Genomic DNA, 17068 nt, shown 5'->3' with positions numbered 1-17068 from the left:
GTCACACTAGGTATGGAAAATCACAGTGGAGACTTAAGGGACCCATTTAGTTTATTCATGGCAGGCTTGGTAAAATTCACAGATTACCTATGACAGGCTAGGGGGACAGTGCTAGGGCAGGATGTTGATATATAAAATACAATAAAAACTACTGCTTTTAATTCCATTGAAGTCTCATGATCTGTTCGAATTGGGGGGAGGGAGGGTAGTGGAGACGAGGATCATGGCCAGTGGTAGGGTTTTTTTTTTTTTTGTTTTTTTTAAAGGTACCAGGTGGTAAAGGCGGCAGCCTCCACTCCAATTAGTACAGGAAAACGGTAGTTAAAAAGTGTTCCAGGCACAAAATCACCTCTGGTCACTGCTGCGCACGTTATTTAAAAAGATTCAGTTCATTCTAAACGAAACGCAGCTCAAGTCGGAGATCATATTGAGTTTTTCAACTATTTTAATGGCGTTTTTTTTAGTATTGCCGTTTTAACTGATGAAAGTATGTTTAAATCGCGCCCCCCTCCTTTAACGCTACATGACCTTTATTTATATCATTTCAACTCGGCGTACGAGATAAAAGAAGCAAAGACAAGCACGATCTTTTTTTTTTAAACAAAAGGCTAGCTTGGTTTAAATTATGTTCAATAAAAGTAAGCCAAAAACACGGCATTAAACTATCCTTATAGCAAGTGGCGTCCCAGTAGGCGCTAGCCAAACGCAGAAACATCAACTCGAGAAGTTTTTTCCGCAAACGAACAGAGAGATTTTTGAAGGAACCGGCACCGAGTAAAACAGAAACTGGCCACCTGCCTCCCGCGTCCGCTCTTCAGCCTAGGAAATGAGCAACTTCGTCCATGTTGTCCCTCCATGGCGACCAGCGCCAACTCCATGCTGCACTCACAGAAAAGTCCGGCCGCTAGAGGTGCGGACGAGGAGGGAACCAAACCGCTAGGATGCGGGGGGGGGGTTACACCCGGCCACCTCCGCACAAGCCTCCCCGGGGAAAGGAGAGCGCGACACGAACCCCGTGCAGGGCTCACGGTGGTTAAAACGTACCGTGGCGCTAGGTTTAGCCGCGGCACAGAGCGGTGAGATCACGGAGCGGTTAGTGTGGCGGTGACTCCCCCGGCTCCGCCCTGGATTCCGGAATGGTTGATGCCAGTCGGACATGTCAGCAGTTGCTTGGAGAGAGCCAGAGGCATGTAGCTGTGATAAGGAGACAGAGGGAGGGAGCTGCTGCTGCTGCTGCTGCTATTGTAGGGGCAACACTGGGTACTACAGCGCAGCGGAGAGGTGCTGCAGTCGGCTCGGTGCAGCTCTTCGGCTTCCTGACCTCAGCGGGGCTGCGGGGAGAAAACAGCAGGCGTCGAAGTTTCCGCCGAGCTGCGGCCGAGGACTTACAAAAGGGCGGGTTAGGGAGCGCGCGGCTTCTTCCCCCAGAACTTGACTTTCCTTTTGGGCTTGGAGATGTTTGTTTGGACTGTGTGAAGCCGAAAGACGCGGGGATTTCTTTCCGGTTTGTGTGTTATTTATACTACCTTGGGAAAGAAACAAAATGTCTGCCAGAGCTGCTTCTACTAAGGTAAGATATTCTTCAAATAAATATGAAGTTGCTGAGCTGCAGTTTTCATAGAAGATTCACTTATTTTTTTTGTTTTGGGGGGTTGGGGTTGAGTCTGTTTTGTGTTGTGCGAGATCGGTCTGGGTGACTGCGGTTGAGGTTTTCATTTTGTTCCTTCTCTTTTACATGCTTCATCTATATTTATCTAGATAGATAAGTATAGCTAAAGTACATAAAAGAAAATGAACAATTTAGGAAGGCTTTGCAGGGAGGGAGGAGGGGGTGATCTTGAGAGGTTGATAGTGATCCGTTCCCGATGCAAAGCGGCATCTTGTTACAAGTCTTGGGGGCAAGAAGGAGAGAATCCAATTCCGAGCCGTAAAAGCGAGGTGTCTGCCCGGCTGGGAGAGTGTTCAAGGCCCATCAAACTGCCCACCCTCGCAAGCTGCCTGTTGAGTTCAGCAGCGCCGGGTGAGAGCGAAAACACCCGGGCTCTGGCTGACTTGATCACCTCCCAAGCAAGGCACAAAACCACTTTTTGGTCGTTGGTTTCCTCTGACCGCTTACTCTCTCCCTGACTGCAATTTCACAAAGTGTTTCTTCAGCCTCTCCTACTCACCTTAGGAAAACAATTTTGGATGTGCCAGCAGAGTGGTGTATATTTCTGTTTTCCTTTGTGCACTTTCAAGAGCGCTTTTCTTGTGGTGGCTTTGTGGCTCTAGAAAAAGTTGGCGTGGGAGTCTGTGGAGGGCTCTTATCAGATATTCAGGCTGAGAATTTGGCCGGAGTAATTGCCGGCTTGTTTGGTTTGGGGGTTGGAATGCTCTGGTCTGACCATGTCTTTCTAACAGTAGGAATAAGTACAGTCACAACTGAAGCGCATTAGAGCTAAACGTTTTTCCCCTTTGGATATCTATTAAAGGTGATCGAGGTTGCAGATCCGTGTTGGGACGGATAGAGAAATACAGTATCAAACAGCTTTAAATTGGACGTTCCTGGTACTGCCTGCCTGGGTGTACTTTGACCTCTCTCTCTCCGCCCCCCCCCCCCCTTGTGTTGCTGTGCAATTACTAAATTGCCCCGGGGGAAGGTGGAATAAGAGCATGCAACAGGTTGATCTTTCCTATGTTTGAAAGATTTATAATTCAGATGTGATCTGTAAACGGTTCGAGATCTGAAGTAGTTGTTTCAATACATCTCAAAGCATACGTTAACAGATCGACTTGATAACTTTTTACCTCTAACTGGCTTTAGTAAGTAATCCAGTTAAAACAATGGTTGAATGAAGAATGTGTGTTTCAGAGTGAAACTATGCAGTTTCGATCTGATGTCATTTATTGGTATGTTATGTATGCTTTAAACATTGTTTGGTAATAAAGGCTAAACGCAGCCGGGGGTTTTGTTATTTTATGTATGTTAAATATTTTAGGGAATTGGCATATGGATAGTAAACTGAGGAGAAAACGTAAATCTTTTATTTTAAGATTTTCTAATTGGAAATTAAAAAAATATGCAAACCAAAAACCTGCAGTAAAGAAATACATTGGCACAAAAGTGAAATCTCAATTGGAGAATAAAAATATGAACATTTTTATATATTTAGATTTAGTTCATGCTGTTTCATTGATAGCTCAAGGGGAAATACATTGAGGTACAGTTGGCATTTCCATGCCGTCTGAGGGTTTACAATCTAAGAGGCCTGTTTACTAAAGGTTTTCTTCCTCTGTGTGTGTGTTTGTGTAAAAAAATGTTTAGTAAATAAGGCCCTAAGGCCTAGATTCATCATTCTGCTATAAAAAATGGGGCAGGGGGCAAAATTGTGCAGCCATCTGTATCCCGGCAGTCTTGCCTGCCGCAGTTGTGGCCGCGCCACACTGTATTGCCCCTGAACTGCCAATGGAAAAGATAATGTTAATTCCGGTGCTACTGTTGGTGATAATGTCTAAAACATCACCTACAGCGGTGCCAGAATTAAAATGTTTTTACCCCTCCCCTTTCCTGAACTTTAAATATTACCATTGCAATAACGCTCTAACGCACGCGATAACCCCACATCGCGTTTAGAAAAATGACTTGTTCTGGAGATGGAGGATGAAGTGACTTAACCAAAGTAACAAAGAAGTTTAGTCTGATTTGAATCCTGGCTTCCCTAGCTCTGTTGCTCTAACAGCTAGGCTATAGGAAAACAAATTATTTCTATATTCCACAAAAGATGTAGGGAGAGTATGTATCCATCCATATATGAGATCTAAGAATGAAAATAACTTAACAGGAAAGGAAAAACAGTAGTAAACAGTCAACATAGATCTTGTAATTCATAGTCCTCCTTTTTCTACAATTTCAAGACTGTTGAATATGTGACCTTGAGTCATTTTATCAGCTTTGGAACTAAGATAAAAGGCATTTGGCCTAATCTTGTGGGCTGTGTTTTTTTTTTTTTTTTTTTTTCTTCTCACCTGACCACCAAAACAAAAATGTAGTAACATACCTGATGTTTTCTAGATTATATAGTTTTAAATATATCTTCATGGTTCTATGCTTCAAATAATTCATATAATGATTAATTCATATAATATATCTTTATTCACTGTAATTAGAATTTTATTTTTGCAACAAATTAGTGCAACTTGGCCTAACCAGATTGATTACAAGCAGAAAAATATTAGAAACTTTCTCCTCAAATCTCATTTTGAGATGTTAGTATTTTTCTTTTCAGCAGAGTAATCCTATAGGTTTGCAGCAGTTTCTCATGATTTTTTTTTCACTTCTTTGAACGTTTCATATTGTTTAATAAAACATGGAAGCCTATTTGTATCCTGTTTGGCAGGTTGTGCAAAGTGACAGGATTTCAGCTATGGAATATATAATGGCATTATGCCCAGTTGTCTGTTGAATCAAAGCAATTTTATCTGGGAGACTGGTTTATAGATGGAATGCACATACCTATAATGTAAAATAGATTAGCTAATTTTTGCTCCATGTCTTATATTTAGGACTTTCATTTTTGTTTTATTTTTTAAAATGTTTCCTAGGAATTTGTCAGGATTTATTTTGACAGGAACAAAAACAGGAGAAAATCCATAGAAAAATTGACGCATTTTTCTGGGTAAATACCTGAGTTTATTTTGGTGGACAGAAGTCAGTACATAAACAGCATTAAGCAGATTTTCCCATTCAGCAACATCCCTATCTCTACTCCTGTTCTCTTGTATGTCCCTTTCTCTCTCTCTTCTCCCCCCCCCATTCATCATTACTAATAGTGGCTCCAGACTTTACATCTCTCCTTTGGCAGCATGCTTACTGAGACTCCTGTACTCTGCAGCACTGCTTTTCTGCTGGGAAGTGCTTTTGGTAGGCATGGACCACTTCAAATACTGCATTGGCAGCGCTTTGACTGTTTGGGAGGGATGTTTTTTGGGGTTTTTTTGCTGGTGGGGGGTGGGACTTGCTGCAGGTGCTTTGGCTCTCTCTGGTTTCCAGTAGTTGCTGGAGGCCTTGAGACACTGCACCTGCAACTTTAGAACTCCTCTTTAATCAGTCTAAAATGAGGGTGAAAATTGGTTTAAACTGAAAATGAAGGACCTTACTTATATTCCTCCAATCCCATTGCTGCTCAGCGAAACACCTCCTAGGTTGTTTTTCCAGCTCATGAAGATAGTATTTAATTTTTATGTGGCATTAAAGGGTTCTTTCCACATAGCCAGGTGGACTAATCCAGCAACCCCAATTTTTTTTGTTTTCAAGAGTTTTTTATCTTGTGTTTTCTAGCATTATAAACAGGATTATGTATGTCAAGGATATTAAATAGGAGACTTAAATTTTTTGATTTATATTGTGCTATGCCATACAAACCAAAATATTTACTTATTAATGAGACATGATTTGTGGTCTGGGTGGAAGCGGCATTTTAAAGTCCAGCTAATTCATGTATATTGGTAGAATGCAATATTTGTAAGTTAAAAATGGGGACAAAACAGGTAACACATCTTCCATAAATATTAGGCAAAGTATTTTAGAAGTTTACTTGCATGATTCTTAGGTGTCATTATGTGGCTTAGAAATAATGAACAATTTTTGCTTGAATGTATTGTATTTCAGAATATATAAAGTTTCTTTATGAAATGGAAATCACTTACATAATAAATTTTAATGAAGGAATCTGTAGAACAGATCTGCCCCCTCTTGCATTCCCTGACCTGGTTGAGACTGATTGATTTTAGCACGCATAATGCTTCAGGCATTTGCTTTCAGATAATTAAAAACAAAATCAACTTTAGTGAAACAGAGTGGTTTCTGAAGCAAGCCAGTTTCAATGCATTCAAAGTTTATTTAATTGTAGAAATGTGTTATGGTCCTACTCTGTATATTCCATTTTGTTCCAAAAGGACATATTTGCCATCAAATGATGGAGCTGACAGGACTCAGAGATGCAAGTCTTTTTTTTTTTTTTTTTTTCTTTTGTGCTCCAGAGTTAATAGCTTTTGCATCCTGGTCTGAAGGAAAATAACTGATTTGTCAAAACTTGTGTTACAGTGCATTAATGATTGCAGTTTGTTTGTCTACACCTTGTGCATTCATTATTGCTATTGTCACAAACTCTGACTTGTTATAGCAGTGGGCTACAAACCAGGAGACAAGGGTTCGAGTCCCACTGTCGCTCCTTGTGACCTTGGGCAAGTCACTTTACCCTCCATTGCCTCAGGTACAAAAACTTAGATTGTAAGCCCTCTGGGGACAGGGAAATACCTACAGTACCTGAATGTAAACCAATGTGATATCCCAGATCAAATGTCGGTATATAAAAAAAAAAAATGTAAACAGAAGTCTTAATTTTTAATTGAAGATAATTTGCCAGGTATACAGCAGAATTTCTTTATTTGTCATATTATTGATCATTTATTATGCACAGCAAAAGCTGACAAGCTTTAATCATTAAGTAAATATGAAATTCCAAGAAGTTATTGCATGTGATGACCTCCATCCTTTATCTAGTGGAGCAACAAATTTTCAGGTCACAAAAGGCACTAATGCAAGTGGCTGAAGACTGAGGTATCTTGCCTGAGACATGCAAATCAAGCTTCCCTTACTGCTGTTTTATGTCGTTTCACCTATGTGGATAAACAGGTGTTGCTAGATTCCATTAACACGGGGCTTTCCAAACCTGTTCTGGGGACCCCACAGCCAGTCGGGTTTTCACGATGGTTTTCACGATATCCTCAATGAAGATGCATAAGATAAATTTGCATACTGTGAAAACTGTGTGTGCAAATTTATCTCAAATAGTCATTGTGGATATCCTGAAAACCTGTCTGGCCATGGGGTCCCCGGGAGAGGTTTAGGAAGCCCTGCATTAACAATCTCAAACTTCTTTCACAAGCACTAAATTCATTTAGAAAAAGGAAAAAGTAATGCAAATACGTTTCTGATTTTTAGTAAGTTTCAAGTGTTAACTTTTGCAAGTTAAACTTTAAGGGGCGGATTTTAAAACCCCTGCGCGCGTGCGCGCCTATTTTGCATAGGCCGCCAGCGCGCGTAAAGCCCCGGGACGCGCGTAAGTCCTGGGGCTTTCGAAACGGGGAGGGAGGGGGCGTTCCCGGAACGATGCAGCATTTAGGGGCGGGGTGCTGGCCTGAGGGCGTGGTTGACCACGCCCCCGGGACCGGAGGACGGAGTGGGGCTGCCAGCGACGCGCGCAAAGTTACGCCTGCTGAAAGCAGGCGTAACTTTGCAGACAAAGGTAAGGGGGGGTTTAGATAGGGCCGGGGGGGGGCGAAGAAAAGTTCCCTCCGAGGCCGCTCCGAAATCGGAGCAGCCTCGGAGGGAACAGGCAGGCCGCGCTGGGATCGGCGCGCGCAGGTTGCACAAATGTGCATCCCCTTGCGCGCGCCGACCCGGATTTTATAAGATACGCGCGGCTACGCGCGTATCTTATAAAATCTGATGTACTTTTGTTCGCGCCGGTGGCGCGAACAAAAGTACCCGCGTGCACAGTGTTTGAAAATCCGCCCCTAAGTATACTAACTGTGATTTTTTAAAAAACAAATCAGGAAACATAAATATTTCTTAAAATATGGAACCCATTCATAATGCCACTGGTTATGAGATTGACTTGCTTAACTCTTAAGTGTTTAATTTCTATGTGCACTTTTTAAAGTAAGCAAGTTTAGAAGTTTTGGATAAATATACTATCTATATAAATAAAAATGTAAATGTTCATTTGTTCAAAATCTTAAATCTCTGAAAGTTCTTCACAGATTGCTTTGAAATTGACACAACATTGCATTCCAATACGCGTGTGTTTTTATATACCTATATCATATAGATGTCACCTATGACAGGTAAAAACATGCTTTTTGGGAAAAACAGTGCCATCTGTTGGACGTAAAAGCAACACACACTATCAACTAGATAAATGAGGCTTGACAGACGTGCCGCAAATGCGCAGTAGAGAGCAGCTGTACTGCGCACTCGCGGCACAAAGAACTCTGCCCGACGTGCCAAGAGAGAGCATGTCTGTCAGAGCGGCAGACATGGCATTTTGCAGTGGCGGTATGTGAGAATCGGTCGGGCCAGCGATAGAGAGCGGCGGATGCGGCGTGGAGGAGCAGCGGCGGTGAAAGCTGAGCGACGGGCGGGCAAGCAACGAGCGCGGTGGTGAGGCGCACGCGATATCACCGCTCCAAGAAAAGGCTCCTCAGACATGTTAACAGCCTGAGCCTGGCCCTCCGTTGCCGGGGGAGGGAGTAGGGACAGCGACAGAGGGACAGGCTCAGGCTGTTAATATGCTGCAGTTCTGTCAGCAAATGCCTCCTCCTTTAGCCTGGTCCCTCCCAGCCGGCCCTGTGTAGAAGAGAAAAAGAGGGAGTGGAGAAGGGGAGAGAAAATGAGGGGGGGTGGGGAGGTGAGAGTGAGGGGAGGGAGTCTGAGTTGGGGGAGGGGAGGAGGATGAGTGACTGAGGTGAATGAGCGAGGGGAAGTGAGGGAACAGAAGTGTAGACGGGTGCAGTGTCTGAAAACTGACCGAAAATTTTTTTTAATGTAGCCTGACGGAGTAAATGCACAGTAGAGAGCAGCTCTACGGTGCATGTGCGGACCATAGAGCTCTGCGCTACGTGCTGGGTGTCACGGAGGGGAGGCGGAAAGGGCACGTCGCCGCTCCGACAAACTGCTCAGCCCGTTCCTCTGCCGCTGGGGAAGGGGGGAGGGAGTAGGGACGGCCAGAGCAGAGCTAATGAGCATTGTGAAATTAAACCAGACTGAGCCATGGCAACACGTGGCCGGGTACAGCTAGTAATAGATATTTATCCAATGTCTACTTCTAGTCTACATATTTGAGAAAGGGAGGGGGGATATAAAACATAGTAAAAGGTTATTGCCTTACAATATATGTAATTCTCTATCATTAAGACTATTGTTCCCCCAACCATCTCCTGGAGGCACACCTGTCCAGTCGGGTTTTCAAAATATCCATAATGAATATGCACAGGATTGATTTGCATGCATTAGAGACTCAGTGTATGCAAATCTCTCATGCATATTCATTATGGATATCCCGAAAACCTGAATGGTTAGATGTGCCTCCAGTAGAAGGGTGGATTAGATAAGCACAATAGTATTGTCTCTTTAGTAATATACTATTAAAAAGCAAGAAAGAAAAAGTGTCACTCAGAGTGGAACAAGTGGTGGTAACTTTATCAGGTTAAACACAAAATGCATAAAATTAAAATACAAATCAATTATGATAAACAGTATATTATACTTAATAGGTAAATTTAATATACATCATAATGCTGTATATAATAAAGTGACAAACAAATCCTCCTTTATCTCTAATTTAAATAACTCCTTTAATATTAAATCTCAGATGTTGTTTTTAAAGAATGACCTTCATAATAGGCATCATCGAAATGTTTCCACTAAATTGCTTAGCCTTATATATAACATTGGTCATCTTATCAACAAACCTTAAGATTACATTAACATAATTAATCTTTAAATGTATTTTCTGCCTGGATCATATTTTTTTAAAACTTTTTTAAAATTGCAATTAAAATATAGCTTTCGAATCAAACTGTCCAATTGCAATCTTGAAATGGGAAGGCTTATCCCCTTGTTCGAAGTCAGACCAAAATGCCATGGAACAAAGTAGCAGATTCCACACTTGGTTCAAAGTAGTCAGCTCTACACGGGACCGTGTTTCAAACTATACAAAAGTTCTTCATCTTATGCACGTCTGGAATGTAAAATATCTTATATTGAATATTTCCGAGGACAGTCATACAAAAATCTAAATTCTTTGACACTTAAAAACTGCAGCTATTATGTTGTCTCAAGCCACTTACTTGTGCCGTAGATTAGATAACCACACAGCGTCAGCCCCGGAAGTGAAATCGGACTGAAAAAAGGTCCATACTTCCAATAAATTTGTTTATCCTTGGCAGAGTCATCGAGCTTACAGACTGAAAAAAGTAGCATTCAACCTTTCATCGGAAGATTCTTCTCCTTCCAGATCTGATGAGGAAGTTCCAGTTCCAGATGCACAACCTTTTTTAGGTGGCTATCAAGGCAATGCCAGAAATCACTGACTTGATCAAGGATGACCATTCCGCATGAATCAGGGGCAGTCATGGCCCAAAAAAAAGACACTCAAATTCTGTCCCACATACAATGAATCAGCTTTAGTTAATATTTCTGCTTTGTCACTTATGAACGACCAAGTAAGTATCTTGGAAAAAGGTTTGTCTTTCGCATTAAAACATCAGTATGACTTTTTTTTTTTTTAAAGAAATTTACAGAACATACTGTATTTTGCACAACATCCTACCAATCCAGATGTCTGTGGTCTGCCCAAAATCATCATTGTTACCTCCTGGACCTGTAGACCCTCACATCAAGACATATATAGATTTGGTACTGCATGATTTAAGTGTTAGAACGTTCCACAATTACACCTAGTTACAGCTACTAAATCAGAATACATGCCTCTATGAGGTCTCGCATCAGATTCTACAGGCAGATAAAGGCAGTGTAATTGTTATACAGGACAGACAAACATACCTTCAGGAAGTTTATCACCAATTAGCTGATTGGTCGAATTACGAAAAATTGGAAATGGACCCATGCCCTAGGTTACAACAACTCATCACAAGAGAAGGTTGATTTAGGACATACTCTAGGTTCTCACTTCAAAAGAAGCTGCTTTTCTGACCATGGACCACCCACGCACACCTACAATCTACATGGTGGCCAAGATTTATAAAAATATAGAACATCCTCCAGGCAAACCTATAGTCGCAGCTATAGGGTCTGTTTAGAACCTTTTATTTTTGTCGATCAATTTTTGCATCCATTCATCCTTTTGGCTTGAACAGTGGGCTGCGAACCAGGGAAACTAGGATTTAAAACCCACTGCTACTCTTTGTGACCTTGGGCAAGTCACTTTACCCTCCACTGCCTCAGGTACAAACTTAAAGGAGAATTTTAAAAGTCCTATGTGTGCTGAAGCTGGGAACTGTGTGAGTCACATGGATTTTAAGAAGCGCCAGAGTATGTGCATATCTCCTGGAACATGGGCGTTCCGGGAAGGTGACTTGAAATGTGTGTGTAAATATGCACAGAAGTGCATGCTTGGGTCCCCTACAGTGTAACTTTACTTCTGCTATGGATGTCATGTAACTTTTAAAATAAAAAAAATCAGGTCTAGTCAGTGGAGGTTTGAATTGTCGGGGCTGATAGGGTAAAAGGGAGGATGGCTTAATTAGTGGGGTTAGGAAGTTGGGAGCCTTCCTGGGAATGGACTGGAGAAACTGGTAATTGTCAACATGCATATCAAATAAAATCCCACTTTCACGGTAGAGCTGGCATTTATCCATACAAACTTGTGTGCATGTGCACAGCTGATTTTATTCCATATGCACATATGCTATAAAGTGGCTGTGTCCTCTTTGTGTGAGCCGCCATACGCGTGTACATGTGCGTTCGCGTGGTTGTTTAAAAGTTATCGTCCCTTATTGTAAGCTTTCTGGGGACAGAGAAATCCCTACAGTACCGGAATGTAGTCTGCTTTGAAGTGCTGAAAAGCAGAATATAACTAACTACTTTGCCTGAAGTGAGGGTCCTTTTTTTTTTTAATATCTGAAAAACTAAGGAATAATATCATTAATTTCTGTAAGAATTTGTACATTGTAGTAGTAATCTATTTTCTAACTATAAAAACAAGTGATAAAATTCATACTCTTCACTTCTTGAAACAAGTTAAGAAAAGGGCACTGAGGGCCATATGTACTCAGCATTTTGCCCATTGACACGAAAGGGGAGAATTTTCTAGTACATCAGATATGAACTTTACCTAGTAGAGGGAGCATATGACACAAACATTATTCATTCTGTTCTAGGCCCTGAGGTAATAAGTTGTGTATAGTTGTGTGCACATTTTTGAGCATACAACTTTACTTCCAATGTAACAAGTATGTTAGCTCACAAATAATGTGCACACTAATGTGAGTAAAATTGTGTGCCTGAATTAGAACTACTCTTCCATGTGAATCCCATATTAATCAAGGCCTTAGCTATTATCCCCCATGTAGAAATGTATAGGTTTAACTTAATTGTTAATGCTGGAAATTTTAACTCCGGATCAGAGGTGGAATGAAGTATCTGGAGCTAGTGTAGTTCATAGCGCAGGGGTCCTGTAGTTGGCATTTATATGCATAAAACCATAGTTTGTGCACACATGAGTTAGCACAAAAGCAGCCGTCATGTTTTGTGCACATGACTTTTAAGAGCACCTCTTTTTATATGCACAAATAGTTTTTTGCATGCTGTACATGTTTTTGGGTTAACGTACTTTTCTAAAATCCCCAATGCATTATGATGCCATTAGCATAAATACTACATCAGGAATTAACTTTTCTAGCATCAAATACATACAATATGCATCTTATTACACTGAGACTTTAATGCTATTGTGTCTGAAACTAAGCCAGTTTTCCTTATCTGGTATGTGTGATATAGATAGATATTTACTTAATATACACACAGAAATGGGAAACTGTTCACAGTAGTGAGCAACCAAAGTACTAAATCAGAATTGATTTTAAGACAAGACATTTCAGATTTTAAAATTCTAAATATCTAAAAATATATCTTTCATGTTGGCCTCTAAAAATAAGCCACCTAAAAATCCCAGGTATGTCTTGAAGAATCCTAAAGATGAAAAGTTTGGCAGTATTACATGAACATATCCAGTATACCTGAACACAGATTTTCTCCTTGCCCTTCCTTCTCCTCTCTAATATTTAGTTACTCATACTGAGGCTAAGGAGTCATATAGCCCATCAAAAGTTTATCGCCCAGACTCTCATAATACCGAATAAAATGATTTACCATTTGCAACAAGTCTGAAAAGGACACATTCTACTCGAGGCAACAGAGGTTGTGTATTGCTGACTGCATTTAATGGATGTGCTTTTTGGAAACACATGCAGTGTTAAATGAGGCTGACGCTATATATTTTTACTGGTAATGCCTTTTTTAGGCTTTGTCCTTTTTAATTTTGGGACTTCTGCAAGGAAATAAAGATGTCCTTTTATGTGCTCTGGCACAGACATTGTTGTAAAACTGCAGCTATTATTGTTAAGAAGCATGTCAGGCTATCCTTTTTGGACATACACTCAAGCTATTTAAACAACTACTGTTTAACTAGTACTTCTAATTATGTAACAAGTTGGCTTCTGCAAGGGATATCTGCTATCTGAAATTCAATTTTGCCAGAATATTAATACTAAACACTGTCAGGATATATGAATGAATAACTAGAAAAGAGACTGAAGGTCATGTCTTAGCTTTGGATGAATAAGGGATCATATTTTGGAAGGCTTGTGGTGGGAGAGAATGGATGGGTGGTTTATAGTTCAGGGGGTAACTTCAATAGTTAATGTAAACTTCATTTAGAGTGTTAGTACATTCAGTGACACTTGAATGTGTGTTATATTTTTGAAGTCTTGTTTGAAAAGCATGCTACAAATGACAACTTTTAAAGTACGGTATGTTACGATATGTAGATAAAATGGATATAGACAAATTTAATATGGCACATTTTAGACAAACTATGCCAATATAATGGTTTAGAACTGTAGAGGTATGGCACAGAGTGGTGACTTCAAGAGCAATTTTGTTGCAGAAAAATGAAGAGGAACTGTGTAGAGTTCAAATAGAGCTCAATGTTACTGGCTAGAGCCAAATGCTGTTGTAAAGAGTCTAGTTTTTGACCAGATTTCTGAAGAATGGGAGGTATAGTGCCTAACTAATGCAAGGTGGCAGAGTATTCCATAGAGTTGGATGCCACACCTGTGAATGTCCTGTGTATGACCTGCATGAGTGAGTGTAATGAGTAGGCTGGTTTATAGGGAATGCAGTTTGTTGAGATGTGATGGAACCAGGACTTTGAGAGTTTTGTAGATTAGGACTAGCATTTTAAATGTGTGCAGTACAATGGTGGGATGAGTGGTGGTATATTATGCATAGAACACACAAACAGATTTGTAAAAGCAAAAACTTAGTTTAATAAATATTGTAAAATATGGCAAAAAATCAGCAAAGACAAATATAACAGTGAATATCAATACAAGCAAATAGAATTACAATAATATCTATACAAAAAGGATAAACATGTATAAAGAGACCTCACAGTTTTCCTTCTGTGAGTCAACGTGTCTTGGGGAAAAAATGGAAGACAAACAGGCCCGGAGAAACATCAAGAAATGGCTAAAGAAGCTCTTTCTTTGAGGAATACTGTTAATTGCAATTAACTTTATACTCTTTTTCTGGCTCTAGTTTAGGTATAACACCAGACAGTTCAAGCACTGGACCTTATTAGATAGAAAAATAGATGTTTCTTGTTCTTATCTCAGCTTGTTACTACTAAGCAGACTAAGGAAAAGAGAAGATAGCATGCTGTAATTTCATGCCTAAAAATTTTATGCTAAGCTCTTATGCAAATTCATATTGATCCACATTTATTCCCATTTGCTCGTATGAAGTTCTTTGGGTAAACTAACTTTGGTTCCTATAGCCAGTGAAGTGATTTTAGGATTGGTGGTGTCTGATCCCTTCTGTTAGTGTTCTTGATTAAATGGGCTGCAACTATTTATTTATTTATTTAAACATTTTTATATACCGGCATTCGTTGTGGACATCATGTCGGTTTACAGTAAACAGGTTAAGTTTGGAAAATTACATTTTAACAGGGAAGTCAAAACTGGGAGAGGGGGTAACGATAGGCAGCTAAGAAAAGACAGAGTAAACAAAACAAAGTTCCTCGCGGAGAGGAGATCGAGTATAACAAAACATAGTTCCTCAATATGAGAAAAAAGGGAGTAGACATATTGTGGTCTACCTTGTCACGGATTGATACCTTTTTATTCTGGGTAAGCCTGGTTGAACAACCATGTTTTCAATTTCTTTTTGAAGGTGTTCATACAGGGTTCGAGGCGTATGTCAGGCAGTAGTGTGTTCCAGTGGGAGGGACCTGCAATCGAGAGAGCACGGTCGCGTGTGGAGGAGAGATGGGCTGTTTTCAAGGAGGGCACAAGTAGGGAGCCAGATTTTGCCGTTCTGGTGGTTCGACTGGACTTAGGAGTTGTAAAAGGGAGGTCTAACCAGTTGGAGTTGTGCGTGTGGATTGCTTTGTGAATTATGGTGAGTGTTTTATAGATAATGCGTGATGTAATGGGGAGCCAGTGTAAGTTTCTGAGGATGGGGGTGATGTGATCATATTTGCGGGAGTTTGCAATGAGTCTCGCTGCAGCATGTTGTAGCATTTGTAGAGGTTTAATGGTAGAGTAGGGGAGTCCAATGAGTAAAGCATTGCAGTAGTCCAATTTGGATGTGATGGTGGCTTGGATAACTGTATGGAAATCATGGGTGTGTAGGAGGGGTCTAAGTTTTTTGAGCACATTAAGTTTGAAAAAGCAGGCTTTAAGTATAGTATTTACGTAATTCTTCATACTTAATTGATGGTCAAGGATGACTCCAAGGTCCTTAAAGGGTTGTGTAGAGGGGAGGTTGAGTTTAGTAGTATTAGGCAGGGGAGGGGAAGCGGATGAGTGGGGGGAGATGAGTAGCAGCTCAGTTTTGTTCGTATTGATGGCAAGATGGAGATTAATGAGAAGGGAGTTAATGGCTGTGAGGCATTTCTCCCAGTGTTCTAGTGCGTCAGCGAGAGAGTTCTGTATGGGGAGGATGATCTGAACGTCATCAGCGTACAGGTACAACTTAAGTTTAAGGTCAGAGAGGAGGTGGCAAAGTGGAGTGATGTAAATGTTAAAGAGGGTGGGAGAAAGTGAGGAGCCTTGGGGGACTCCCTGCTGGAGGGGTTGCGGGGTGGATGTGGAATTCCCGATTTTAACGGAGAACTTTGTTAGAGAGGAAGGATTTAAACCAGGCAAGAGCTAGACCTGAGATGCCAATATTTTCCAGACGTGTTAGAAGATGATGGTGGCTAATGGTGTCGAAGGCTGAAGAGATGTCGAGGAGGGCAAGGAGGTAGCTGTGGCCTTGACCCATGCCTCGGAGGAGATGGTCAGAAAGGGAGAGAAGTAAGGATTCGGTGTTAAAGTGTTTCCGCAATCCAAATTGTGATGGGTGGAGGATCAGATGGTCTTCAAGATAAGCCATGAGTTGTGAGTTGACAACTCTTTCCAATAGTTTGGCAATGAAGGGGAGGTTGGAAATTGGGAGGAAATTGGAGAGATCTTTCGGGTCAAGCGAGGGTTTCTTGAGGAGGGGTCTGACTACTGCGTGCTTGAGTGTATCTGGGACGGACCCATGCGCCATAGAGCAGTTGATGATGTCTTCTATGGCTTTGACTATAGCGTCAGGAACGGCTAGTAGTGCTTTGGAGGGAATAAGGTCTTCCGGATGGGAGGAGGGTTTGAGCTTTTTGAGGATAGCCTGGATTTCTATGGTGGAGGTAAAGTCAAGAGCGGGCATTGAAGGGTTGGCAGGGGGTGGGAGTAGCAGGCAGGATGGGTAAGGGACTGTTCAAAGATGGGGGAATCTTTTTAGTAGGGTTGCAATTTTGTTGAAGTATTTGGCTAGTTCCTCGCATTTGGTGGAGGCATCATAGTCAGGAGTGGTAAGAGGGATAGGGGTGGTGAGACTTGAGATATAGGAAAAGAGTGTTTTGGGGTTGAATCTGAGGTCATGGATTTTTTTGGCATAATAATCTCGTTTATGTTTTTGGGTGGAGATTCTGTAGCTGTGGAGAGCTGATTTGAAAATGGCGGAGTTTCGAGGGGTCTGGTCTTTGCGCCATTGTCTCTCCTTTTGTCTTAGGGTCGTTTTTAAGCTTCTGAGTTCTGGAGTGAACCATGGGTTGGTAGGTTTTGAGGAGTTCTTTATAACTTTGTTGGAGACTGGGCAGAGTTTATTGGCAATTTCTCCTGTGAGGTTATTCCAGGATGCAAGTGCTGTATCCGGATCTGAGCAGTTTAAATTGTGTAGTGAGGTAATTAGTGC

At 41.2% G+C, this 17068-nt stretch overlaps 1 protein-coding gene across 3 annotated transcripts in view; it reads left to right on the top strand.

The window, feature by feature from the left end:
* Positions 1-1173: 1173 nt before the first annotated feature.
* TJP1 (tight junction protein 1) overlaps positions 1174-17068 on the top strand; it is a 486574-nt gene continuing 470679 nt past the window's right edge. For 2 of the 3 annotated variants that reach the window (XM_029575150.1, XM_029575149.1), the window contains exon 1: positions 1174-1570. In XM_029575150.1, coding sequence (XP_029431010.1) covers positions 1544-1570 — 27 coding nt within the window. In that variant the 5' untranslated portion in view covers positions 1174-1543. The remainder of the gene's footprint in view (positions 1571-17068) is intronic. The other variant, XM_029575148.1, reaches the window with a different exon arrangement.

This window comes from Rhinatrema bivittatum, chromosome 13 (assembly GCF_901001135.1).
Source record: "Rhinatrema bivittatum chromosome 13, aRhiBiv1.1, whole genome shotgun sequence".
Taxonomy (NCBI): Eukaryota; Metazoa; Chordata; class Amphibia; order Gymnophiona; family Rhinatrematidae; genus Rhinatrema; species Rhinatrema bivittatum.
Note: the sequence above shows the minus strand (reverse complement) of the source record. Positions and strands in the feature narration are given on the sequence as shown.